The sequence below is a fragment of the Phocoena sinus genome, chromosome 6, assembly GCF_008692025.1.
Source record: "Phocoena sinus isolate mPhoSin1 chromosome 6, mPhoSin1.pri, whole genome shotgun sequence".
In the NCBI taxonomy this organism is placed as follows: domain Eukaryota; kingdom Metazoa; phylum Chordata; class Mammalia; order Artiodactyla; family Phocoenidae; genus Phocoena; species Phocoena sinus.
The window spans coordinates 3,094,671-3,121,462 of NC_045768.1; the positions used below are offsets into that span (position 1 = coordinate 3,094,671).

General features: G+C 58.0%; 1 protein-coding gene across 1 annotated transcript in view; it reads left to right on the plus strand.

The window, feature by feature from the left end:
- Window positions 1-26,792, plus strand: part of COL5A1 (collagen type V alpha 1 chain) — a 163,621-nt gene that overhangs the window by 89,632 nt on the left and 47,197 nt on the right. Inside the window, 20 exon segments of the mRNA XM_032634394.1 lie at window positions 266-319; window positions 655-708; window positions 3,078-3,131; window positions 4,428-4,481; window positions 5,691-5,744; window positions 7,331-7,375; window positions 8,674-8,727; window positions 9,295-9,339; window positions 9,926-9,979; window positions 10,212-10,256; window positions 11,185-11,238; window positions 15,355-15,399; window positions 15,753-15,806; window positions 19,038-19,082; window positions 19,782-19,841; window positions 22,018-22,050; window positions 22,053-22,078; window positions 22,080-22,119; window positions 22,792-22,845; window positions 25,389-25,442. Of these exon segments, the coding sequence (XP_032490285.1) occupies window positions 266-319; window positions 655-708; window positions 3,078-3,131; window positions 4,428-4,481; window positions 5,691-5,744; window positions 7,331-7,375; window positions 8,674-8,727; window positions 9,295-9,339; window positions 9,926-9,979; window positions 10,212-10,256; window positions 11,185-11,238; window positions 15,355-15,399; window positions 15,753-15,806; window positions 19,038-19,082; window positions 19,782-19,841; window positions 22,018-22,050; window positions 22,053-22,078; window positions 22,080-22,119; window positions 22,792-22,845; window positions 25,389-25,442 (978 nt within the window).

Genomic DNA, 26,792 nt, shown 5'->3' on the forward strand with positions numbered 1-26,792 from the left:
ATCCATCCTGGAGAGAAGCAAGCGTGTTCTGAGCTCGTGGCCCTCGTGCACGCCACTGTCCAGGATTTCCCTCAAACCTGGGAAGAGATGCACACGAGGAAAAGTGACTGCTTGTCCCTCGGGTTCTGTCCAAGGCAGCTGGCCGGGCTCTGTGGGAGCCCTGCCCATAGGCCAGTCCTATGTCCCTTCTGCTTCCCGACCCTTCCCCAGTCACCCCTACAGCCTGTGCCTGCCGGGCATCCCCTAACCAAACATGTCTCCCCAGGGCCCTCCCGGGAGCGGAGGTCTGAAGGGTGAGCCAGGAGACATGGGGCCTCAGGTACGTATCCCCCTCACCTTCCTCTGTCTGAAGGGGCGCCCCCCGGAAGGCGGTGCCCCCGATGCCGCATTTCGTCAAGGAAGTAGCGGGAGTTGCCATCACCTGATGCAAAGCTGATGCAGGACAGCAGTGCTGTCTGCAGCAGGGGACCGAGCTGGCTGTTTTCGGTCCTCGCCCTCGGGGCAGTGGGTCCCGCACCCTGTCCTGCTGTTGCCCACGTGCTGGCAGCTGGGACAGTAGCCACGGGCCAGGGGGACGAGCACGGGGACCAGGCTTTGCTTTTTCCCTCTGAAAAACAGACACGCTACTGACCTTTGTCCTCTGATTCGCGACAGGGTCCCCGGGGTTTGCAGGGCCCACCTGGCCCGTCGGGAAAGCCTGGAAGAAGGGTGAGTAGTTCTCAGTGACAACGGCTGGGCCATGGATGGGGCGGGAGCCTGCGGTGCGTTTGCCCCGGTCACGCTGCACCTTGCCGGCTAGGCTTGGCCCGGCTGCTCCCCTCCCTTCAGAGGGCGTGTCTGTGTTCCACGGGGGCAGCGAGCTGCCCCGCCCCTGCCCCCAGCCTCTGTCCCGAGCATGTGAACGTAGTTTAACAAACATGTTTAATTAAAGCAATTTCCCAGGCTCTTGGGGAGCAAGTATGGAAAAGACAAAATGATCAGTGGTCCTTTCTTTGGGGGCAGCCTCATTTCTCCAGAAATGGCTTTGGTGTGGGGGAAATGGCCGGCCAGCTGCTCGGGCCCCCCGCACCTTACCTGTGCTCCTAGACTCCTGGATTCTCTGTTTGGGTTGTAATTTTAGTGGATGGAACTGCTTTGCTTCCATACGACCGTGGCTACTGACAGAGAGCGTGCATTTATAACCTAATATAAATTAATGAACACCATCCAGCCGAGCTCGGGGAATCCTCATTAACCCGCATCAGGCTCTAACCAGTGGATCTTTTCATCAAGTGAACCTTTCTACCGAGTGAAAGAATTACTCGTTCTTGCGTTGTATTTATACCTAGATGAACCCCTGCAAGGAATGGTGGGTCGCCACTGAGCTGCCAGTTCTTGCTTTAGCTGCAAAGTATACAAGGCAAAAATGCATAATTCCTTAGTGGTTACAGGGCCTCTGTCCTGGGAGTTAATTGTAGTTACAAGGCAAGGGATGGAGTGACCAGCATTCAGGCACGGCTGTCGCATGCTGGCCCCTCAAGGCTGCAGGTTCACGGATCGTGGAGGGGACCCAGGCTCGAGGCAGAGGGGTGCACGGATGATTCTAAAAGGACCCCTGATGCCGGAATTCAATGGTTCTCGGTAGACAGTCAGGTGGTTTATCTTGGATCTGGTTCTGAAAGGCATTTTATTTCTTTGAGGGTCTTTTGTATCTCTGTAAACGCTTATTGTCAAGTTTCAGTGGAAACGGTTTCTCGGTCAGGGCGAGGTGAAAACTGAAAAGGGGAGGATGCCAGCGATGGTTCGTAGGGTGACTCGTGGCAGAGACCACGGCATCAGGGCCGTGGATACGCATGTGCTGGAGGAATGAGGCTGGAGAGGAGGGGACGGCGGGAGGGGCTCAAGACCGCATGGCGGGCTGTCCCTTTAGTTCTTTGTGCGGTGCGGAGCCCGTCAGCGTGAGAGACGCGTCCGGCCGTTTGCCCGCAATGTCCTGCAGTGAAATCCTGTCAGCTCTTCTGACAGATTTCTCTTGATTTCTGGAAGCGTTTGGAAATGTGAGGAGAGGCTCCCGGTCGGCCCCTGTGTTCACGGGGTCATGTCCGCGTTCCGCCTGGAGCTGCATTGCTTGGGTGCATGTTCCGAGATGACTTTTCATCCCTGGCGGTTCCTTGTAACCTTTCACCTGGGGTGCGCAGGCCGCCTCCTGGTGGTCCCCCCAGACCCTCGCCGCTTTGGTGCTGCCCTCCCCGTCCTGGTCGTGCCGTGAGGCCTTTCTGCCCGTCAGCGCAGCCCCGGTGGCCCTGGCGAGGCCTCCTGGGTCAGGCACGTGTGGCCTGGAGAGGACGTGATGTGGATCCAGGCCGGGAGTTTATGATCAGCTGCCTGACGTTCCTTATCAGCGAGTGGACATCTGCCGTGGTCCCCGCCCCATCTAGGTGGCCTCACGCCTGGCAGGCTCTCCTGGGGGACTGCGGCCTTTATCGGGGACCCTGGTAGGTCGGGGCCCTGTCCTCCAGCCCCAGGTGGGCACCGTGGGCCTGCTGCCCCGGCTGGAAGGAGTGGCCGTGGGAGTGGCCCCCAGGCACGGAGGGTCGAGCTCACCGTCCAGACCCTGCCTGGCGGCGGCTGCGTGGCCTTCGAGAGCCAGCCCACCCCTCTGGGCCTCACTTTCCTCCCCCTCCATCGCACTAACCAGATGCTTTCTCTCACCCTGTGGCTCTCTGGGCTTTCCCTTGATGTCAGCTGGTGGACAGGACATGTGCAGCTGTCAGGGGCGGGCTCTCTCCCGGGTCGTGAAGCGGGTCCCACGGACCCACACGGCCCCTCGCTCGCCCCCCGTCACACCGTCTCGTGCATACCACGTCCTCAGCAACACGGGGGCAAGCGCGTTAGCCCTGCTCCAAGGTTCAGGATGGCGAGACTCGGAAAGACCAGAACCCGCGTACGGCAGCCGGGACTCCGGATCGGGGTCCTGTGGGCCAGCCGGCCCCCCGGGGCTGTGGAAACCTCCGCTTGGTGTCACAGGACGCCTCGCTCAGAGGTCTCGGTAAGCCGGCCACTCCTGCGTACTGACAGTTTGCCCCGCTCCGTTCCAGGGGCGAGCTGGCAGCGACGGAGCAAGAGGCATGCCTGGACAGACTGGCCCCAAGGTAGGTGCCGCCCGCCGCCTCCTGGTGCCCGTTCCTCGGTCAGCGTCACCACGGCATCAGCACGGTTGTGATGACACGTGATGACTCGGACATTCGCCCTCGTCCGGGGGTACGACCTTGGGGGTTGGAAGGTTCAGTTTGGGTCAGCTCCTCTGGCACGTTGACACAAACGCAGGGGCTGGTGGGGAGAATTTCATGGGTCTCTCACAAGTCCACGGGGCAGGAAGTCCTCTTGCCGAGATTTGGGGTGTCTGAGCTCTTCGGAGTTGCAGGGAGCGAGTAGACGATGCGTGGGTGGCCGTGGAGCTGAGGCGTGTGCGTGTGCCCCAGGGCAGCCGCGGGAGCCCAAGGAAGCCCCGCCCCTCCTGGCTGCGGAGGTTCGGTGTGCCCATCCCTCTGTCCCCGAATCTGGGATGAAACTCCCGCTGTTCCTGGTCGACCCTTCCTTCTCGGCCCTGGAAGTGTTCGTCTAAAGCCCGTACAAGGTGCTGGAGGAAGTGCTGACTTTCTCCAGCGAGGAACCCCCAGTGGGGACAGCAGCTATTCTCAGGGGTCCCCAAACCCTCCACGGGGCACTGCACCTGCTCCCCCGGTAACTGGCGTGCATCGGCCCTCGGGTGTTCCTGTGAGTGCCGAGCGAACGAGCGGCCCTGGATTTCAGGGACGTGCGGTGATGGAGGAGGAGAGGGTTCCCGAATCTGTCCCGGTAGCTTACAGCCTTCTTTCAACAGCAAAAGTATTCAAGCCTGAACTAGTCTTCTCCTGACTTCAATCCCCCATGGCTTGCAACACCCACGAGGCGGGGAGCTAGACTCCAGGGGGCCACCTGGGTGGCAGAAGGAGGGCTGGCCGGGGAGCTGGGGTGCCCGAGGGTGGGCGGAGCTGGGCCACCCGCCAGAGGGGTAGGCGCACCTGCTGTGTGCGGGCGGCACTCTGAGCCCCGAGGGTGTCGTGATAAGAGGCACAGGCAGACAGCAGGTGCGCGCGCGCACAGACACACACACACACCCCGACTTCGCAGCCATCACCCCAAACGCTGAGGTCTCAGGACCCTCCGGGCCGCTGTCTGTGGCTCTGGGACAGAGGCCATCTCTCTGTTTGCAGCCTTTGTTGGTATTTTGGGGAAAAGCATTGGGATTATGGACGCAAGGCTGTGGAATGTGTGATGGGGCGGCGGCCGGGGCCCCTCCGTGGGGTCCTGGGGCCCCGGGTGCACAGGCGCTGCGTAGACTGTGGCCCGAGGCAGGTGGAGCGGCCGTGTGGCACGGGCTGAGCTGCCCTCTGTCCTCCTCGCAGGGTGACCGCGGCTTCGATGGCCTGGCTGGGCTGCCGGGAGAGAAGGGCCACCGGGTGAGTGTTTCCTCTCTGGGAGCTGCTGGGGGAGGTGCTGTCGGGAGGCCCTTCTGGGCAGCCTTAGGCTTCCTGGGGGGTTGGGCACTCGATTCCAAAGTGGTCGCTGGTGAGCCTCATGGGGCTGGGGCAGTGGACTTGGACGCGGGCGTGACATCCCTGGGGATGGAAGGTCAGCCCAAGGAGAGCCGATTTCGCACCCGCAGCTGATGGCGAAAGAGCCAGTGGCCCCCTCGAGTGGATGAGGCAAGGAATGTGGAGCTCCCGTGGGAAACCCACTCTGTTAAGGGGCCCTCCACACCTTCAGGAAACCCAGTGGCTGCCCTTTTGGGACCCGAGGACCCTTCTCACCGTTAAAGGGGCGACTCTAGGAGGTGGGCTGGTCCCACGTGACCGCCCCGTGGATGGGGGTCGGGGTTCACGCTGCAGTCGGGGGCCCGCCTGTTACCTTGCCCCATCCCATGTGTCCCCATGAGATGCTCTTTGCAGCCCTTAACCTGTTTTCTTTGATGTAGACAATGCCTCTTTCATGTTTTGGCATATCCTGGGCATGCGTGAACACACGCACACACACACACACACACACACACACACACACACACACACACACACACACGCTGTTGATTCTGTCGTAAGGGTCACCCGTCACGTCTCTGCCGCCCTGAGAAGCGGCTCGTGTGCCTTAGCCAAAGCTTCTTCACCCACGTTCTCCAACACTCATGGGGAAACCGGAGGGAAGGGCCAATCCGTGGGACTGACAGATGAGCACGTATTGAGCACCGATGGTGTGCAGGGTCTGAAGCTGCAGGGGTGTCAGGTGGACCAGCGCTGACCTTCACAGTGCAGCGTGGTGGCCCTTTCAGGGGGCGGTGCGGGGCTGGGGTGTGCCCCTCCTTCACACGGAGAGGTCAGTAGGGTGCAGCTCAGACCCTGCCTCGGTGTCCTGGGGTGCCCGCCGGTCCTTGGGTGCCGGTCCAGCCAACCCTCCTCCAGGACACCGAGTCCCGGGTTGAGAGTCCTGCCAGCCAGCTTTGCAGCCCGTCACGCCAGGAGGCCCTGTCTCCAAAGGGGTCCTCTGTGACTCTGGGAAAGTCTTGGGAGGCGGTTGGGATTTTCAGTCTCAGAAGCAGAGAAAGACGAAATGGGGGGCTTGAGACAGCCGTGCGTGTCTGCCCGCGGGCCTAACGCTGACCCTGCTTGGCTTCCCAGGGCGACCCTGGTCCTTCAGGCCCTCCGGGACCTCCAGGGGAAGACGGAGAAAGGGTACGTATCCTGCCGTGTGTGGGCCACACCTGCTGCCCGTCTGCTCGGTGAAAACTGTACAAGATGCTGGCAGCAGTGATCGGCACCTGCGTCGGGGGGAGGGGAGTTGATGGGAGTGGACAGATGGCCACAGAGGACTTCCTTCCTGTAGAAGCAGATCTCAGACCTTGATGCTGGGGGAGCCGATAAGCTCCGTGTCTGAGTGAGGGGCGGCCAGAGGCAGCGAGTGGCGGAGCTTGGGATCTGGGGTGAGGAGTGAGGTGCAGAGAGTCCAGAAAATGACCTTCCTTGGCCCTGGAGGTGGGGACAAGGTGAGGGAAGCGTGTGGACAGAGCGAGGGGCGGTGATGCCATCCAAGGTCAGGGCCTGGGCTAGGTCGGGCGCTCAGGTGGGCTCTGCCCCGAGTCCTGGTTCTGTCAGGTGCATCTTGGTGGGGCTGCAGACCAAGCGATGTCCTTAGACGGAAGCACAGCCCTCCGTGCGCCCCAGTCACTTAGACAGTTTCTTCGGGCGTTAGGGGCATTTTGGGGACAGGTTTAGAAGCCCCAGTACCTGGGAAAGAGGGGCATGCCTGTCCTGACAGCTCCTGGGCTGTGGCATCATCAGGGCACTGTCTCCTGTTGGGGCCTCAGCCTGCACGGTCCGCTGTAAGATGAGAGAGGGGAGGGGGTCCCCAGATGTCTGTGCTTCTGGAATGAGGAGGTGCATGCGGTGCACGCGCGTGCAGGGCTGTGTGTACATGTGCGCTGCGAGTGGGCGTGTGTGCGTGCGCGTGCCTGCACGGGGTGTGTGCGTGTGTGCGCTGAGGGAAGGAGGAGGGGGCAGTGCCTTGATGGAGAGAAGCGGGGTGTGAACAAGCAGCTGCTGGTCGTGAACCAGGCAAGCTAAGGCAGCTTTCCTTGTAGAGCCAGAAGGAAAAGACTCATCCTGGTTTTGCTCCCCTGTCTGTGTTTAAGACGTTAGGGGCCCCTTGGGGTTGGCCCAGGGCATCTGGTGATTCTCTCAGGATCCTGCCCTACACCAGTTTCTATCATTCATGTCTCTATCTACCTATCACTTATCTACCTATCATCTATCTACATCTGTTTATCTCTATCACCTGTCTATCTGTCATCTATCTATATCTGTTTATCTCTATCTATCTATCTGTGATCTATCTACCCATTATCTATTCATCAAGCTACCTACCTACTATTTATCTATCCTCTACCTATTTATCTATTATCTATACATCATCTCTCTCTATCTTGCTGTCTTTCTACCTATCTGCCATCTCTCTCTGTCTAGTTTCTGCCATTCTAGTTTTCATCCGTGTCTTTACCTGTCGGGTAACCATTGATTTTTTTCCTGCCCAGCTTTCCCCTCACGGGGGCTGTGGTTTGTGAGCCCCAAACCTCGCCTTTTACCTGCAGCCTTTGGGAGTGGGGACACTCGGGGCTTCTCCTGCTGGCGCAGGGACTAGTAACTGCCGTATGCTGAAGCAGCCCCAGGCCAAAGAATCCTGCACGGATGAAGGAAAAATTGTCTCTCTCGTGTCCAGGTTTTATGGCGTATCCCTAAAATCCTGCCTCTTTTCTCCCCCATAGGGTGACGATGGAGAAGTCGGGCCCAGAGGGCTGCCCGGGGAGCCTGTAAGTCCACTGACTGGGTGGGCTTCTGTGTCTCCTCCTTGATGCTCTGGCCAGAATCAGGGATCGATCGACTCAGAGCATAGATTCGAGAGGGGCTCAGCCTTGAGACACACAAATCTGGGGATCTCCCGGGAAAGGAGCGGGTGAGGTGGGTGGACAGTGCTAAGGAGTCAGCCTGAGCCTTTGCCAGGGAGGAAGCCCTTGCCCCTGAAGGTCGTGGTTGGGACTCCAGGTACAGACGTGGTGGGTGTCCAGGGTCCATGATGGTGGGTGTCCAGTGTCTACGATGGTGGGTGCCCAGGGTCCACCATGTTGGGTGTCCAGGGTCCATGATGCTGGGTGTCCTGGGTCCATCAGGGTAGGTGTCCAGGGGCAGTCACTTGACCTGCCACACTTTCTGATGGCTACATTTTCCAAATAAAGAGTCCTCCAGTAGGGTGCTCCCACCCGGGCCTCCAAAAGCTCTTTACCTAAGCTGACTTCTGTTTAAGACCAGAGCAGATTTCCTCAGTGACAGAAGGACATTAATTCCTTTTCACTTACTGTTACTTTTCAAACATCTCATTTTTGTTACCCACGTCAACGTGGCCATACACATCCGGGGACGTTAACTGAGGAGAAATATTGCAGGCGCCGCGTGGAGGAGAGCCCGCCCGGGGTCGGCGTTTGCACCTCCGCTTGGGACTAAATTACACCCTAGGTGTCTGGTTAGCCACAATGGGGGTTCATCAACACAGCTCCCCCCTTAACACGGGTCTAGGCGATGCCTTCTGGGTTACTAACTTCTGAAAAACATTTACGTGACTAGGTATTAAAAGAAGGAAGGGAACATTTAAGTGGCAATGAACGTGGGAAGGGTTTCTCTTCTAGTGCGTCTGAGAAGGTCCTGTCAAAATAAAGGCACTCGAAATCGCCGTGCCTTGAAAGGCTCTAGCTCTCCAGCTGACAGGGAGGGAGGGAGCCGTCGGATGTGGGTCCTTCCCCTGGCAGGTAGTGGCCGCTCTGTGGCCCCTGCCCCTGTGCGTGGGGCGGTTCCCACACACATGCCGGGAGCGGGTACTGAGCCCCTATCAGTTCTAGCCAGCCCTGCCTCTGGTTCCGAGAGCCCGGGCGGAGAGCTGGGGTGCGGTGAGGAGTTGAAGCAGAGGAGGAGGGGGAGTTGAGTTGGCCGCAGGCCGGGAGACCTGCCTCAGGAGCAGAGGCTCTGGGAAGAGGATTCGCTGAGGGAGGCTGGGGACGGGGCAGGGGGCTGGGATTCCTGGCCGAGTCTGAACCTTCCTTGCTCTTTCCTCTCGCAGGGGCCTCGTGGTCTGCTGGGGCCGAAGGGGCCCCCAGGCCCTCCTGGTCCTCCTGTAAGTCCTTCGCGTGTCTGTCCCATCCTTGCCCTCGAGATCCCACCCCCAGCTTGTGGTCCACTCGGGCCTGCCGGCAGCTGCCCGCACTGACGGCTGTGCACGCTGCCCAGTGTTCGCGTTGGGTGTCTGTGGGGCCCTGATGCTCACCCGTGGGAGGCAGCCCCGGCAGGTGTGGGCTTGCAGGTGGAGGTGCAGGGTTCGCTCTGTCACCAGGACGCCCATTTCCCCCCCTTGAAAACACTTCCAGTAGCATCTTGGCAGCTCCTGGAGGGAGACAGAAGACCGTGGTTCTGGCAGGGCTCTATCCAGGGGGTGGCGTCCCCAGGGCTGGCCCCTCTGCCCAGCTGTCCGAGAACTCAGGGCTGCCCCACGTGATGCTGGGGCCTGGCAGCCCCGCTAAACCCTAGCCAATCTCGGGGTTTATTCGGGATCAAGCCTTTCCCCTCCCTCAAAGGGTGTGGCGTCCTCTGACGTTGCGGGCAGGGACCAAGCTGTGTTGAGTGGACTTTTCCTGTGGAGCTTTGTTAATTTTCAGTATCTTTTGTTTCAATGTCATTCATCCAGGGTGTGACGGGAATGGATGGCCAACCAGGCCCGAAAGGCAATGTGGTAAGTCTGGGGGTCCCGTGCCCCGGTCTCGTGGCGGTGACCCCTGGGCTCACTCCCAGCTGCTCGGGGCAGGGGAGGGGGATCCGTGCCACCAAAACCAGATGGGGATGGGACAGGGAGGGCACAGACTCTGAGCCCCGGCCCCGCGAGGTGCAGGCCTCCAGCAGGAGAGCACGTGTGAGATCCCGGAGTCGGTGCTTTGCTCCATCCAGAGCCCGACCGTGTCAGCACAGGTGTGGAGGGAAGCCTCTTTCTCGCTGTGCGTGGCAAGCTGGTGGTGGCCAGGTGCTGTGACAGCGCCCACTGAGAGAGAGAGGGGTCTCATGCGTCTCTTTTAAGGGCCCGGGAGAATTTAGCTGGCGTGAGGATTTGGGAATTTTCGGCGGGTGGGGTATTTTCTGGTAGGTCCTGTCTCTTGCCCCTCCTGGCCAGCTGTCTGCCGTGCCTGCACAGACACAGGCATGTGCTTCCGGCCCGGCGGGGCCTGGCTCTGGCCCCCTGCCTTCCCGTCTGGGCACGACAGCAGATTGCACCCCCTGCTCGCCCTCCAGAGCCCCCTTCAGTGCCTCACTTGTGTTTCCTGTAGGGTCCCCAGGGAGAGCCCGGCCCCCCGGGACAGCAGGGTAATCCAGGCGCCCAGGTGAGTGAGCCGGGCGGGCTTGTGGGCAGTGGGAGGTGCAGGTCTGCAGTGCCCGGGGCGTGAGCGGCCGCTGAGTGCAGCCCCGAGGGCCCCGCAGCCTGGAGGTGACCCAGGATGGGGTCGGCACCCAGATGAGGGAGCGGGTCTGGGGAAGATGGACAGATGGCAGGGAGGGGTTCTGAGTCAGTCGAAAAGTTCCCTGACCTTTCCTGCTCACTCTTTCCCCTCCCAGGGTCTTCCAGGCCCCCAGGGTGCAATCGGACCTCCAGGAGAAAAGGTAGGTGGGCTGAGCTGGGCATAGGGGTGCTTGCCTGTGGGGTGCATTGGGAGCACTGGTCACCAGCTTGTGGTGTGGACCTTTGTCCTTCCGTCCTTCCTTCCCGCCCTCCCTCTCTCCCCCTTCCCCCTTCTCTCCCCCTCCCCCCTCTCCCCCTCCCCTCTTTCCTTCCTTCCCCCCACTTCCTTCCTTCCTTTCTTCTTTCCGTCCTTCCTTCCTTCCTTCCCTCCCTCCCTCTCTCCCCCCTCCCCCTCCCTTCTTTCCTTCCTTCCTTCCTTCCTCCCTCCCTTCCCTCCTTCCCTCCCTTCCTCCCTCCCTCCTTTCTTTCTTTAGCTATATATAAGGTTGCCAGATTTGAGAAGAAAAACAGATATGGGACACTCAGTTAAATTTGAACTGTGTTGTCTGAAATTCCAGATTTAACCAGGCATCTCGTTTTGTTGTTTGTTTTGTTTTGTTTCTTCTTGCTAAATTTGGCAACCCTAAATATATCCTCGGCACCCCGAGTCCACATGCCGGGGACAGAACCGGAGCCGGAGTCCTTGCACATCTTGTGGCTCAGCCCCAGGTGTCCAGTGAACTCAGCACCTGGGGCGGCACCGGCAGAGTGACCTCAAAGGGGCAGTTCTCAGTGCACCATAGCCCCTGGCCGCCACTGTTGGAGAACTCCTGACTTCACTTGGCGGGTGATTTTTTTTCCGGTAGCAAAACTGAAGGCTCTGGAAACAACAAAGGGTCCACTACCTTTGGGTGCTGCCCGTGGCTGGAAGCTTTGTAACCAGTGGGAGCGGGTGCCCGTGAGCAACCTTTTTAAACAAATGCTCTTTGAGCAGAAACGTTGAAAAGTAACTTTGGGGGCTTGTAGAGAGGGTGGGCAGCTGAGGGGATCCCTGGGGCATCTGCTCATGGAGTCTGTGGTTTGTTCTAGGGCCCCCTGGGTAAACCAGGCCTCCCAGGAATGCCCGGTGCTGATGGACCCCCGGTGAGTACCACTGCCCACCTCACCCTTTACACCCCACCTGCCCATGTCCACCCAGGGGTGGGCACTGGGAATCTGGGCAAATGGCCCCTCCCCTCGCTCTCGAGACGGCCATGCACACGTGGCCCCCGTCTCCTCTTCCAGCTCCTTCGATGAAGACCTATCCGACGGCGAGCTCGATTGCTCAGGAATTACTTACTGGGTTTTGGACACACTTTCCATAATGTGGTTCAGTCAGAGGGTGGTGATTGCATGAGTAGGAACGGCCGTTATTTATTGGGGTTTGATGCTTGTGATCAGAGCCCAGCCTCATACTTTTAAATCTACGGAGGGCTGGGCTGGGCTCCGAGCAGTCGTGTGTGTCACCAGTGCCGGGTGTATTTTTAGCCATCACGCACGGAGAAGAGGGGTGTGAACACGCAGCTGTGGAGCTGAGTAGATGCTGCCTAGAAATAGGGAGTGAGGGACAAATCCATCTGTGGCCAAGCTGTGAGGGGGAGGGGCGGGGAAGTGACAAACGCTGGGTGTGGGCCCATCTGCGTGAGCTTATCTGCACCCACCCCCCTTGTGTGAGTTGCCGGTGGGTTTTTTTGTTTTTCGGTTATTTTTAGCATATCCAGTTGATGCCGAATAGAGAGCCTTTTTCAGAAAATGAGATTAGCGAAAGTATTTATAACGAAGCAAGGAAGTTCAGTCTGTCAACCGTTAATTGGTGATTGGTGATTGGCGAAGGACGAAGGTGTCTTTCCATTTTCACGGCTGAGAATCCTTCGGTCCCGTGAATCACGCGTCACCCATTGTCCCGTCTTTGTCTGACCCAGCAGATTACAATCCCGTTCCTGCTGGAACTGCTTTGGGGGACTCAGTCTCCTGGACTGAGTTTGGATATGAAGAGATGAATATTTTGCAGTATGTCTTTGATGTGTTCTCACTTACATTGACACCTAATTGCATTTTCTAATGATAAGATATTTTCTTCTGGAAAATTAGGAAAATAAATAAAATGACAAAATGGAAACTACCTCTGGTCCCATTCCTATGGGCTAAACCCTGATAGCAGGTGAATGTACATCCTTCCAGTCATTTTTTTCTGTTCATCCTCTGCAGTATTGGGTGTCAATGGGGCGTTTCCCTCAGTGCATCCTGTCAGGGAGGGGGCGGTGCCTACACGGCCCCTGCCTCCCTGACCTTCCTGGTCCCACCCTGGAATCCCTCTCTCTGAATTGAAACTCCAGTCACTAGGGTCCCTAAAGGGTCACCAGTTTCCTTTCAGATTCTGTGGGGAAAGAGGGACCTTTAAGAGGGTTAGGGAGCCAGGAGGCTGCCTCTCCATTTCTCTTCCCCAAACAACCATCACACTTTAAAATATGAGTGTATGAAGGACCCAAGGGAGTGTGGTTGTGCCGGGTCAACACGGAAGGTGCTCAAAGCAAGAGATAAAAAGGGAAAACGTCAACACTGCAGGCTGAGGGGAGCGGAATCCCTGTCTTAGGTGAATCGGGAGGCAGCAGAAGATTTAAAAATACTCTCCTTAACAGAGTATCCCAGAGGCATCCCATGGTTGATCAACCTGAAAGAGAGGGTTTGTTCCTTTTCCCCTTTGTGTTGCTTTGGCGTGGCTTGGGCTGAAGAAAGAAAGAAAGAGATTTCAGAGCCTTTGAGAAGTGTGAGGGGTTTCGGGGCAGACTCGATGATCTGGAATACATCGTGAGGTTGATCTGGGCAGCACACAGAAAGGATGCGGGCGATGAATCACGGCTCATGGGAATATTACAGAGCCAGGAAAAAATTGAATTCCAATGAATAGTCAGTGACATGAGGAAATGCTCACGATATAACAGTAAATTAAAAATACATCTTCTGATGCCGATTTTGCATGCAAATATGCAGAGAAAATAGATTAGCTGTGCTATATCACACCCTTGGCCACCGTTGCTATGAGTGGTGAGGTTATGAAGGGTTTTAATTTTCTTTTCCACTTGCCTAATTGTCCACAATGAACGTATATTACTTTAGTAATCAGAAATGTCAAATACAAATAATTTAAGCTTTATTACTTTTCCATTTGTCTGCAATGAACATATATTGCTTTTTTAATCAGAAGAATATCAAATACACATAATTTAAGTTTTATTACTTTTCCATTACAGAGTCTTGCTGGTTATAGAATACTGGGGCAAGGCCAGCGAGTAGAAAGGAGGGTGGAAGCGGTCCGGCCTTTCACGGCGGGAAAACGGCTGCTCTGACTTCGATGTATTTCCTCTCCATCTTTTTCTGTTCAAACATTTAAAATAAATGAGCCTTGTGCTCCCCCCCCAGAAAGTGACTCTCATGCCCAGAAAGTTACAACTGAGAATGCATTTAAGAAGCTTGGCCTTGATTCAAACAACAGTAATCATGGCAGGGACTCCCCTGGCGGTCCAGTGGTTGAGACTCCACGCTTCCACTGCAGGGGGCACAGGTTCAGTCCCTGGTTAGGAAACGAAGATCCTGCAGGCCGCCTGGTACGGCCGAAAACAAACAAGCAAACAGTGATCATGGTGACGATCAGTCCCTCTCTTTTATCTCTTCCAAAACACTGTCATCAGGTCTATTCTTACCGCCACCATGTAAGTGAGGTCATTGCCACGTGAAGGGGTCAGCCCTCTTCCCCACGTGAGTGAGATGTGGGGTCTGCCCCCCGTGTGTGTCTCTGGGGCCTGGCTTTCACCACAGCTGTCCATCACCTCAGCTCCTTCACAGAAAAATTCTGGGTTTGATGGAAACTGTAAAAAAGGCCCATGAAGAGCCCACATGGCAAAAGGAGCAGGACCCTCCTCCCTCCCAGCCCTCCCAGGGCAGCATCTTCTCCTGGGCACCGTTTGGGTGCAGCCCTGCCGGCCTGGGTTGCTGGTGCCGTGAGCCTCGTCTTGGGAAGGGGGATGGCGGGCAGTGTGTCCCTTCCAGGCCCGGGCAGCTGGCGTGGTCCGACCGGTGCCTAAGTGTCCTCAAGGGCTCCCTGGGGTACCCCACCCTGCAAAGGAACTTCTGCATCCTTCCCGTCGCGTTGCCACCGTGATAGGCTGTTTGCAATGGCATCAGATCCAGTCCACGACTAATACAAATTGAAAAGAACACACACATGTCATTTGCTTGAGTTGATGAGCTCTGGGTCTCCACAGTGCCGCTGTGTTCTACAAGTAGCATCCTAGAACTTGAGAACAATCAAGCTGGATGAGCAGCCAACCCACCCTCTCATTTTACACACTCGAAAGTGGAGGCCCAGAGAGGGCAAGTGACTTACCTAAGGTCACACAGCGGGTTGGGTGTTACCAGGAGTAGAACCAGACCGCCCTACCCTGCCCTGCTAGCATTCTTACCACACCACATGGCCTCTCTTTACTGGAATCCTTGGGGGTAGAACTGTATTTCCGGATAATGAATACTTCTGTTTCTGTTTTTATCATCTGTGTTTGGCTCGTGAACTCAGAGGCATTGAACCTAGTCACCAGCTTGGGTCAGAAAGTCAGAGAAGGTCAAGTTCCTGAGAATAGAATTGATGGGGGCCAGGGTGGAGGGGGCAGTGACCAAGGAGCCGTGAGCAGTTCCGCGGGGCCTCAGCTCTGCATCTGTGGGGTAGAATGTATATTCTCCCCTGCACTCAGCTTCTGTGTCACCTGGGGGGGTGGTTTTGAAGACCTAGGGTGCGTTGGGACCTGGGAGGTCTGGTCCCACTTCACTGTCCTTGTTTGGCCACCGATTCGGTTTTGCTGGGTGGCCTTGAACAAACACCCTTGTGTCACTGTCCCCTCCCACTGCACTTGGGGGCCGGCTGGGCTGTGGCTGAGTCAGGGGACACTGGTGCACAGTGGGGCCTGGAGCCCATCTGTGGGTTTTGAAGCACATTCCCCTCTGCTGTTGCCGGGGCCCGGCATTATTCCCAGTTTACAGATGAAGCAGCCGAGGTTGGGGCTAAAGGACTGGGGGTGACCAAGCCACTGTGGGGAGGGGTGGGGAGGAAATGGGAGGGACCTGGGCTCTGACCCTCCGTTTCGAAGACAGCTGCAGGGAAGCTGGGGCATGGCCAGGCCTGCTTTCCCAGAGTCCGCTGACTCACGCCAGCCTTCTCTTTCCTGACAGGGGCACCCTGGCAAAGAAGGCCCTCCGGGAGAGAAGGGAGGCCAGGTGGGTACCGGCTGTGCCCTCGGTCCCTCCAGCATCTCCTGCGGGATGGGCAGGGCTGCCCCCCGCCCCCGTTCTGGGATCTCCAGTCCAGAAGGGGCTTCCAGCCCTGTCCTCACCCATCCTGACACACCCCTGCGGACGCGCCTTCCCCGTGGGGCTGGGCAGTGCCCGCATGCCTACCCCCCGCGGGTCCGACCTGGGACGTCCATCCGTTCTGCCCGGAGCGAGAGGGCAGTGTGCTAGGGGCAGGCAAGCTCTCTGGCTTGTTCTGGAAGGATGCAGGGGGTGGCCCAGAGTGAGCCCTGCGCCCTCCACCTGAGATAGGCCTAACGCGCTTTCCCCTCTGGTTCCAGGGTCCGCCCGGCCCCCAGGGCCCCATCGGCTACCCAGGCCCTCGTGGAGTCAAGGTGAGGGTCTCACAGCCTCAGGCCTTCCTGGAGGTCAAGGTCGGGACTGCGGGGCACGGCTGGGCCGGTTTTAGAGATTCCTCTGTGCTTTGACCTCCCTCCTGCCCCAAAACTGGGGTGGCCCTGGTCTGGGAGGTTGGGGCCCAGAATGTGGGCTGGAGCAGGTGAGGGAGGGGCCCGCGGGTCCAGGAGGGGCTGCAGTGGGGCAGGACACGCTCCCCGGGGCATCTGGGACAGCGCGAGCAACGCGGTGGTGGCCGTCTGCCGGGACGGGGCGGCACCCTTCTGCCCCATCCTCCTTTTACTATCACCACCTGCCAAGTGACCTGCTGCTCTGGAGGCCCTCAGAGGCAGTGGATCTCAGCCCAGGTGACGAGCTGGGCGCCCTTTCCTGGGATGCTTGGAGCTGTTTCTTCCAGGCCGATCACATCTGGGCAGACCTTGTTGTTGGGAGACGCGTTCGTGGGAGACGTCCATTTATTCACAGCGTGTTGAAAGGCTCCCGGGACCGTGTCAAATGGGCGCAGAGGTCCAGAGCAATACTCCAGACACAGGGCCCTGTCTGTTTGCCCTGAGCTAACTGGGTTTGCTTTGAGCTGTGCAGTTCGGTCTCAGTGATGCTGCTTCTGGACGTGTACACGCAGAGGGACGTGCCCCCAGGGGTGTGTGTGGGGAGAGCCCTTCTTTCTCGGGGTGGAGATGCTGCTGTGTCTTCAGTCTCAGGCTTCCCACCCACAGGGAAGCTAAGGGTGGGTCTTTCTTTCAAAATGACTGGAATTTGATGCGAAGTATCATATATACGAACATGTATAAAACATCTGGTTTATCTTGGGGGATTTGCAGGAACACACCCGTAAGCTCCGGAGTCCCCTCCCCGTGTCGTTCACGGTCCTTTATACTTTCAAGCATTTTTCCACATCAGGGTTCTGTGTGGAGGGCACAGAACCCAAGACTTCAGTTTTTAGTTAACTTACCCCAGATTACCCGTAAATCCATGCAGAAGCCAGGACTCAACCCTGGACTTGCTTATTCCTAACCAGGTACCCCATCCTGACCCCAAGGGCCCCCAAGGGGCTCCGACGTCCATTTCCCAGAACTGGGATGTTCCAAGGTCAAGGGCAGAGAGATGCCCCAGGTCAGGACCCTTAGACAGGCGGCTTCTCTCTGAAACAGGCTTTCACCCTACATGCTGCCTCGTGAGTTTATAAGGGCGGTGATTTAGCAACTGTGCCGATTGTGTGAGCTCTGTGCGCGTTTATTTTACAAGTTCCCGTTGCACAAGGAGCCTGTGCCAGCCACCGTACACGGCCAACGCGTGGTGCTGATTCTGTGAGCCGGGAAGGTGTCTACCCTGAGATGTTTGTGGAGAACGCTCTTATCTTGTCGGTCTGATTAAATTCACCCGTGATATGAGCAGTCCCACTAGACGGGCAAGCGGAGGGTGGAAGGAGAAGCAAGACTGAACGCTCTTCTCATTGGAGAAACAGATTGCAGAGCCCGTGGCGTGATGAGCCCCGGAGGGCGCTGATAGCGGAGGTGGGGTGGGAAGTCCGGGTGTCACCGTCAGAGACCAAGGTCCTTAGCTTCCCTCCACTGCAGCCCTGCCCTCCTCCTGGGAAAGGGGCCCCTCCAAGCTCTTTGATCTCACTGACCTTTAAGCATCCCCCGGGCCGCCCTCTGACCTGCCCCTTCCTCAGGGCTCTGTTTGGGCTTGACTGTCGGCAAATCAAATCAGCCGCTCCCTGAGCCTACAGGAGCTGGGTGGGCTGGCGGAAGTCCCCCAGCACGCACTCGCTGGTGGCCTTGGGAAAGCCCTGTCCCCCTCTGTGCCCTCACAGCCGCTGGCCCAGCAACTCCTTCCACTGGGCTGTTCTGTGACCTCTGACCTCGCTCCCTGAGCGCTGGACCACCAGGGCCATGATGGGTGCTCTAGCCCCAGGGCAGAGTCTTCCCCCAGGGACGCCTGGAGACATTTCTGATCGTCTCGGCTTGGAGGGGCAGGGCAGAGGTCAGGGAGGCCGTCCAACCCCCTACACTGCCCGGGGCAGCCTCGCAACAACAAACTATCCAGACCCTGAAGGCGATGGAGCGAGGCTGGGAAACCCTGGTCTGTTCGTCTCCTTGGCCCCATTCCTCTGGCCTCGGGCGGGTCATGAGACGGTGGAACTTTAGGTCTGGGAGGGATCTGAGCAACGCCGTCTTACCCTCTTCTTTCTGGAAGTGCGTCAGGGTTTCGGGGTAACCGGCCTCCCCTCTGTCCTGAAGCCGATGTAGCCATGGGCACAGGCCAAGCCCAGCTCTCTGCGTCTGTCCGGCCCCGTCCCTCTGTCCCTCCACAGCTTTTCTAAGCTCTCCTGGGCCTCAGAGAAAAGGCTCAGAATTGCAGATTCTGTGCACGCTTCTTGCTACAAGAGGGCAGCTGGCAGCCCGAGGGACCCGGCTGCAGCCTCAGCTGGACCCGAACGGGAGGCCCGGCCTCTCTGGGGCCCCGCGGGCTGGTGGCCTGAGGAAGCTTCTGGCAGTCAGTCGGGGGCAGGCTCTGTACCCTGCTGGCAGGTGGGGGGCACGGCTGCCAAGTCCATTCTGGGCGTGGAGTGGTTTTACCTGGGAGACAGGGAGGGGGCTGGTCCTGCCCTGACAGTCTTATTCGTCACGGGGATTAGAACGTCCTGAGCCGATGTGATGAGGGCAGTGGGAGTGGCTGGTGTCGTTAAGTGGTAATTATTATTGCTACCGTCGTAACGTATGATTATACGTTAATAATAATGGAGAATGAATATCACCCGATGGCACACAGCTCCCCTCACTGAGCACCTGCTGTTTGCCGGGCACTGTCCCAGGGCTTCCTGTGCCCTCCCCTGCCCCCAGCAGCGACGGGGTGAGGGTTGTCATCACCCCCTCTTCCCAAGTGAGCAGAAGTCTGGGGCCTCGTCAGAGGCCACACGTCGGGGGCCTGACCCCGTCTGCCTGATTCCAGAGCCCGAGCTCAGGCCTCACGCCCCCTCTGCTCCCCAAGCAGAGACCGAGAGAGAGACCGAGATGTTTCTGGAAGAGCACAGGGTGTCAGTGGGCGACGCCCCGCACGCCCACAGAGCTCTCTCTCCCTAGACTGGGGGCAGTGGGAGGGGACTGTGGGACGCTCAGGCTCCCCTGGTGTTGGGGGTCAGGCCCGTTTTTTGTGGGGTCCGTAGAGGCTCGGGCTTGTGGCTGCTCACTTCTCTGTTTGCGCAGGGGGCAGACGGCATCCGAGGTCTGAAGGGCACCAAGGGCGAGAAGGTGAGTGTCCCCTCCTTCCCTCAGGGGCTTGGCCAAGAGCCAGGGAGGTCCACCCTGGGAACTTGAGTGACCGTAGGCCACTGACATTTTGAATCCCCCGGTTCACAAATAGCACGAATGTGTACAGCTCCCCCGTGGAATGCGGGACTAGGTAACTGAGAGACGCCGGCCACCTGCTCGTCCTTGGCCCAGCCTGCAGGCAGGACAGCGCACGCCCCCAGACCCTTCCGGGCGATGCCTGTCCCTTCCAGAGAGCTCTTCCCGCCCCCACCCATAAGGCCATCAGCAGTAGTCCCGTTCCCTTTGGGGGCTCTTTCAGCTGGCTCCCCGTACTCAAACGTCTGCCCGTCCGCCGCTACTGGGCCTATGGTGATGCTTGAACGAGACACAGATGCTCCGAGAAATGGATGCTGACAGATTGGGTGCTGGGCTGCCCAGCGCCTGGCCGTGCAGAGCTTTTGAGCTCAAACAGGGTGACCAGGGCTGCAGCGCTCCCACTGAAGGCTGCAAAGCCAGCCAGAACCGCAGAATGCAAAGGGTTGACAGGAGCACATCTTGCAAGGGACAGGGGGTCGGGCACCGACAATCTTCCACCCAGCATGCCTGGCGCTGGTGTTGGGGCCCAGAGGCTCTGGGTGGGGGGGCCTGGGCGGTGGGTTTTCTCATACAGACCGAGGCGCTCTCCGGTCCCCCGTGCAGGGTGAAGACGGCTTTCCGGGCTTCAAAGGAGACATGGGCATCAAGGGAGATCGGGTGAGTGTTCGGGGGCAGGGAAAGATGGGCTGGGCGGGAGGCCCCTCTGGGGCCACAGGGCAGCTTCTCAGGACAGAGGTGATGCCTCCATGGAGGCTCCTGGGCCGCCGGCAGTTCCAGCTCCTCCCCAGCTTCCCGTTCGGAGCCATGGCAGCTGGCACCTGGTCCTAAGCCCCTGCTTACAGGGTCACCTGGCCCCTCTGCCCTGTGTCCTTACCCTGCATTAGTGGGTCAGGGGGAGCTTGTTTTTTTTCCTGGCTGATACCCTGGTTTGCAGAGCAATTCTTTTGGGTCAAGAAGGGTGACAGGCGTCTGGGAGAGAAGAAGGGGTCGCAGAAACGACCCAGCTCACCAGGGAGGGTAGCAGCGTGACCAAGGCCACCGGCCGGTCACTGGCAGGGCCACACCCTGATCAGCGCTCTGAGTGTCTTGGCCCCCAAACACCTCTTCAGCTGCTCGTCGGACCCCCAGACGACCCCTGTGTTCCGGGACCTCCTGCCGGGTTGTCAGAGGTTGCAACAACCTAGTTGGCTCTTAATGAATGATTAGCCTCAGCTCCAGGGAAGCTGGTGGGTGCTGGGGAGGGCTGGCGCGTGCCACGCGGCTGGCGCCCCACAGAAGCCGCTGGCGGTGCTTTCGTGCAGGTGAGCAGGTGATACAGGTGGCGCTCCAGGAAGTGGGGTTAGGACGCCGGCTGCCTGCTTCCGTGGGGACACTTGGGAGTTCCCCCGACGAGTTCGGAAGGAGCGGAGGCCAGGCAGAAGGGAGGGGATGCCCACACCCCCGGTGGGCCCGCTGTGGCGGGCAGCGGCACACATGCCTGGACCGGACGCTGTCGTGGAAACAGGGCTGTCATACAGGCCGCCCTCCTTGTGCTCCACAACACAGATGCCTTACCAGCACCTGCCGGGACCAGAGAGCCCGCACCCTTGGCGCCTTGTCCCGCGCTGAAAAGGCAGACGTGATCCGGGGCTCTGTCAGAAGGGAGGGGAATAAAAGAGAGGGGTTCATTTCACAGTCCTGTCCCAGTTATGTTGCTCCTGAAGACAGCTTTTCTAGAACTTTCTCTGCGGTGACGACTCCCCACTTGTGAGGGCCTCTCTCTGTCTGGCTGGTGAAAGTCCCTTTTACCTTCCTTCCCAACGACTTGATGCACACATTTGGGTCCATACGAGGAGAGCGCATTTTCAAAAGACGTTCCACAGTTGCACGCCGTACCCTGAGTGGACCTCTGGCTGGAATTGGATGAGGATGGACGGGGCTGGGGTGGGCGGGGACACTCCCTCAGCTGGGCAGTGAGGCTCCTCAGTCTTGATTTCTCCCAGAGAGGAACTTCTGCCCAGTGCTCGGCATTTCCTAATTTTCTGAGTGCTCAGAAAGCATGGGAAGGATTCTTTTGTTGAACGAGAAAAGCACCTCTTAGGGACAGAGAGTCCTCGGCCTGTAGACACACTGGGGCTGGGGAATAAGGGAGTCATTAGCTTTCTTTATCTGTGCAGCACACATTTCTGTTGGGGGTTTGCACAGCTGTTCCGCAGCTGCTCCCGGAAACCAGTGATCGGAGGGGAACACATCAATAGAGAGGGCCCGGGTGGGCACTCCGAGGCCGGCCCACGCCCCTGCTGCTGCACTTGGCCACGCCCCAAGGCCCTCTTCCTTGTGTGGGCTCAGGCCTCCCCACCTGTTACTTGGGGGAGTTGGATGAGGTGACATTTCGTTTTTTTCCATCTCTGGATACACCCTGTGGGTCTCCCTTGTGCCATGACGCCCAGGCGTGGCCCAGCCAGGCCTTGTGGTCCATTTTGATACCTCCTGGGGCTTCAGGAGAAGAAAGCAGCTCCCCCAGTGCACGGCACTTCTGCTCTCTTTGGGGAAGTAGCAGTTCAGGGCTACCGTAGTCACCGAAGTTATTTTAGCCGAGAGGTGCTTGATTTGGAGAAGGTCATTGGGAATAGGGGAGCGAGGGCTTAAGTGTGGGTCCCGAGGGGTGTCAGTCGCTCAGCAGAGCCCTGGTCTCCTCGGTGCGAGGACGAGGGTCCATCTGCTTGAGGGGGCCCAGCGGCTCTTACCGCCCTGGCCTGAGATCCGGTCCCTCACTCCCAGATGGTGTGGGGGGGTGACCTTGGGGGCTAGAGACTCTGGGGGTCTCCTTCACCTTCTCTTTCTGAATTGCAGGGGGGAGATTGGCCCACCTGGTCCCAGAGGGGAGGACGGGTCCCTGAAGGTCCCAAGGGTCGTGGAGGTCGATGGCGACCCAGGTCCTCTGGGACCCCCTGGCGAGAAGGTACGTGACACAGGAGGTTGACCGCTTCCCAGCGACAGTCTCTTCCCGATGGCCTTGGGCGTCCAGGCGGTGGCTTGGTCGGGCTGAGCTCCAGGTGGGAGCTGGCGCGAGTCCTGACGTGGTTCCTGTCCCCTTGACTCCACCCAGCACACTTGTCCCCAAATCCACTCCTGGAAGAGTTCCTTCCTCCCGCTGGTCACAAAGCTTGGGGTCTGAGCTTGGCACCCACGTGCACCATCTTCTGTGGTGGGGTTAGGGCTCCCGACAGCTGCTCCTACAACCTGCAGGAGGCCGCCCACCCTCGTCCTGCTCCCCTACACCCTACCTTCACCCCCGAACAGGAACCGGCTCTGCGTGGCCCAGTCATCTCGCCCTGTCCTGCCCCAAGGCTGGAACTCTTTTACAAAAGGATTGACCAGAATGTCGCAGATAAAGGACTCTTCCCCTTTATTTGGAGCGATTTGCCTCCACCCACTGTCACTTCAGCAGTGGCGTCCATCCCTGTTTGAGGGCCCTTTGCTTTAAACCAGGCAGGGCGCGTTCCGTGATGACCGTGTCCTCGGCCTTTGGAGACTCCAGCCTGCTCCAGTCCCCTGCCAAGACACGCTGGCTTTCTCTCTGCTCAGAGAAGTACAGAGCTGGCCGTGGAATTCACCTCCTTTATTTCCGCAGGGAAAACTCGGAGTCCCAGGATTGCCCGGCTACCCAGGAAGACAAGGGCCAAAGGTAACGTACTAACTCCCTTGTTAGATTTGACAATTGGCGTCTCCCTGCCCCGCACACTATCACCCATTCGCCCTCCCTGGCGTAGCTGCTGCGACAGAGCAGGAGGTCACAGTAGCTGTGTCTCGGTTCTGCCCCCGTTCACCACCGTCTGTGGTCGGCTAAGTCAGAAGGAAGGGGCCTGGACAGTTAGGTGAGCCTTTTCAGAGAAGGGACCACCCAGCTGAGCGTGGGCTGCACCTGGGGATCCTCAGTGCCCCTGGCCTCGTGGGGACCGCGGTGCACTGGTTTCTCCACACCCAGAACTTCGTGTTCCTCTCGTCAGATTTAACTCACCCTGGAGATCCAAAAGTTATTTGCTCCTAACTGAGTATAAAGAAAGATGAACTATTTCTTATAGGAAATCATGCTTTATTTTACGTGTAACAGCTCCTTGAGGCTTTGCAAATCACTAAAACATCATTCTTTTTAATCTCGCCTTTTATTATTCATGGTTCTTCCTTAAAAATAACCAGCTGCCTTCACTAGAGACATAATTAACAGCAAAAGAGAACTCGTGGGGTCTCTGGGGTTTGCGTCCGTGCATCCTGCCTCCCTTGGGCTTCAGGCCTCTGACAGCCCGCTTGCTAGCAGAGGAAGGGCCCCATGGGCTGGGCTGCTAGCTTTAGGTATTTCCTTGTTGCTGATGGCAATGCTTACGTCAGTCCTTCCCGTGGAACACGAAGGCCCCCACTCAGCAGCCGACAGCCATCACGCAGGGGAGATGGTTTGCTGTGAACCAGGAGTTTTGTAGCATCTGCCGTGATGTCGTTGCTGACTGCAGTGCTGTCCACTGTATTTGGAGGAAGAGAGGCTGATGGACCCATTTGCTGTCCTGAAATGCGTGTCCTTTTAGGGGAGGAGAGGAGAGAGAGGAGGAGTTTGGGAGAGACGGGAGTAGGGGGAGAATATAGATCAAGTTCAGGCAGCTTTTTGGGAAGATGAGGGCAGAACCTTGAAGCTGCTCAGGCAGTTTGGACAGTCCTCGGGCGGTGACCCAGCTCCTGAGCCGAGCACGGTGAAGCCTGCATCCCAGGTTTTCCCGCCCTGAAGCTCGGTACAGTCTCCCATTTGGAACAGGGAGGCGGGCACATGGGTGGCTTGGCAAAGCTCAGCACCCTAGGAGAAGTTCAAGGTTTGAACATCGGTCAACTTTTCCTGGTCTAAGCACACGTTCAGGTCAGGATTTTAAGTCACGCGGAGAGTAGAGACGTGCTGAAGAAATGCTTTAGACAGTGTCACTGGGGGCTCACGTGGTAAGTGTTTGGATATTCGTCCAATCGAAGCCCTTAAGTGCATCCCTGCCTGTGTGCACCTTGTAAAGTTCTAGAATTAAAGAGCTGTGCGAGGCCACAGTCGGTGCATAAATTTGCATTCACTTCTGACTTTATAAGCTGCCATGCTTTATTTAGAGGTGTTCTGGGAAGATAACGAAACATGGCAACAAGGTGCAGAAAACCAATGTCATAAGTGTGACATTCACACATCATCTCCAGTTAATCTGAGTGGCACATGTTCCATTTTCTTCCAAAACACCAGTGTTTTGCAGAGATGGGTGTGTGAGAGGAGAGTGTGGAGAGAGGGAGAAGGGGGAAGCCTGGTGAGGATTCAGTTCTGGATTTTAAATTTGGAGTCTGTGAGATGCTCAGGAAATACTGTGTAGGCGGGTGGGTGGATGAGTGGTTTGGTGGATGGATAGATGGATGGTGGATGGATGGTGGGTGGTGGGTGGGTAGATGGGTGGATGGATGGATGGATGGTGGTTGGATGGATGGATGGATGGATGGATGGATGGATGGATGGATGGTGGATGGATGGTGGATGGATGCTGGGTGGTGGGTGGGTAGATGGGTGGATGGTGGTTGTATGGATGGATGGATGGGTGGATGGATGGATGGTGGGTGGTGGGTGGGTAGATGGATGGATGGATGGATGGTGGTTGGATGGATGGATGGGTGGATGGATAGATGGATGGTGGATGGATGCTGGATGGATGCTGGGTGGTGGGTGGGTAGATGGGTGGATGGATGGATGGGTGGTGGTTGTATGGATGGGTGGATGGATGGATGGGTGGATGGATAGACGGATGGTGGATGGATGCTGGGTGGAGGGTGGGTAGATGGGTGGATGGTGGGTGGATGGATGGATGGTGGTTGTATGGATGGATGGATGGTGGTTGGATGGATGGATGGGTGGATGGATGGATAGACGGATGGATGGTGGATGGATGCTGGGTGGAGGGTGGGTAGATGGGTGGATGGATGGATGGTGGGTGATTTGCTGGATGGATGGGTGGGTGTATAGTTGGATAGTGGGTGGGTAGACAGGTGGATGGATGGTGGGTGGATGGGTGGGTGGTGGGTGGGTAGACAGGTGGATGGGTGGTGGGTAGTGGGTGAGTTCGGTCCGAGACCATGAACTCTAACGGACTCTTCCTGCTGCCCAGGCAGCGTCGCTCATCCTGCTGACCAGCTCTCAAGCCTCTTCCCTGATTCACTCTCTTTCAGGGTTCTATCGGATTTCCCGGATTTCCTGGTGCCAACGGAGAGAAGGGTGGCCGGGTAAGGACGGTCTGGCCTCTGCTCAGGCGGCCCCTTCTGTTGCCTTGGCATTTCGCGGGTGTATTCCCCAACACGTCCTGTTTATTTCTCACCCACTTTGCTGCCAAAGCTGCTCTCTGGAACAGCCGACCCTAAGCCTGTCCACTGAGCGCTGGTGCCTCTTGGCCCCCTGGGAGGGGCAGTGCCGCAGTAGAAAGGGCAGCAGGCCCGAGGGGAAGGCATGCTGAGAAAACGGCGCTTTCTCCTGCACAGCCGCCATCCTGCCAGCTCTTTTGGGTCACTGGCGAAACCCAGATTCTCCTCTTTCAGCCGAAGTGACCTTCCCTCCAGGCTAAGTTTAAAAGGAAGGAAAGGAGTTCTGCCTTGTATCTCACGGACTCTGCTCACCCGGGGTCAAGTGACCTTCCCTCCTCTTCTTCCCACGCTGCCGCTGTCACGGGACCCCGCCGGGTGCCACGCGCTTTGCTTCCCTCTGTTGTCCCTCTGAGGGAAGGTGATCCGAGGGCTCAGGCTGCGGGAGCCGCCCTCCCAGCCCCCTGCCGGCCCAGGCCCTCCTGCAGGAGCTGCCCTGAGCGCTGCTTAGGGAAATCATGGGAGGCTGCCTGAGCACTGCCACTCGGCCGAACAGGACAGGAAGGGTCCGCCTGGGCCTTTGGACTCGGAGCAGCCCTGTCCACAGGCGTGTGGGGTATGTGCAGAGCAGGCCCGGGGAAGACGCTGGGCCTGGCCCGGTCCCCTCCACCCCGGGCTGGTCCTCCCCGTGCAGACGGACGGGCTGCCTCTCCTCAGCGTGCTCGCTACAAACTAACGTTACTGCGTTTGAGCAGAGACAGTGAGATCTCTTGAAAGCAGGGAGGAAGACTTCAACCATCCAAAATCCGCGTGCACGAACGTGTCTGCCAGGCTCACAAAAGAGAAAGACGGGGACTTTTCTGAGTGCAGGTCAATGGCATAAGCACAGGGAGACCTTTACCTGTTTGTCTGTATCGGTGTCTAGACGTATCTATACCTATGTCTGTATCTGCAATGTTTAGACGTATGTCATGTCTACATCGTGTCTGTGTCTGTGTCTGTAACTGTCTGTGTGTCCATCATCTACCTGCCTACCTGTCTGTCTAGTTCTTCCTGGTAGGGACAGTCTGACTAGTGTCTTCAGGGAAAGACTGTCATTTGAGAAAAGTGGTCCAGGGTCTGGTAAAAGCGTGGGAACCGCGGGGTGACAGGGTGGGCAGCCCCTGAGCTTGTGGAGAGCACAGGGCTTTCCGCGCCATGTTGCCGTGAGAGTCCCCAAGAGGGGTCATGACGGTTAATGGGGTCATGTGATGTGACACAGGCCCTTCCGTGGAGGAG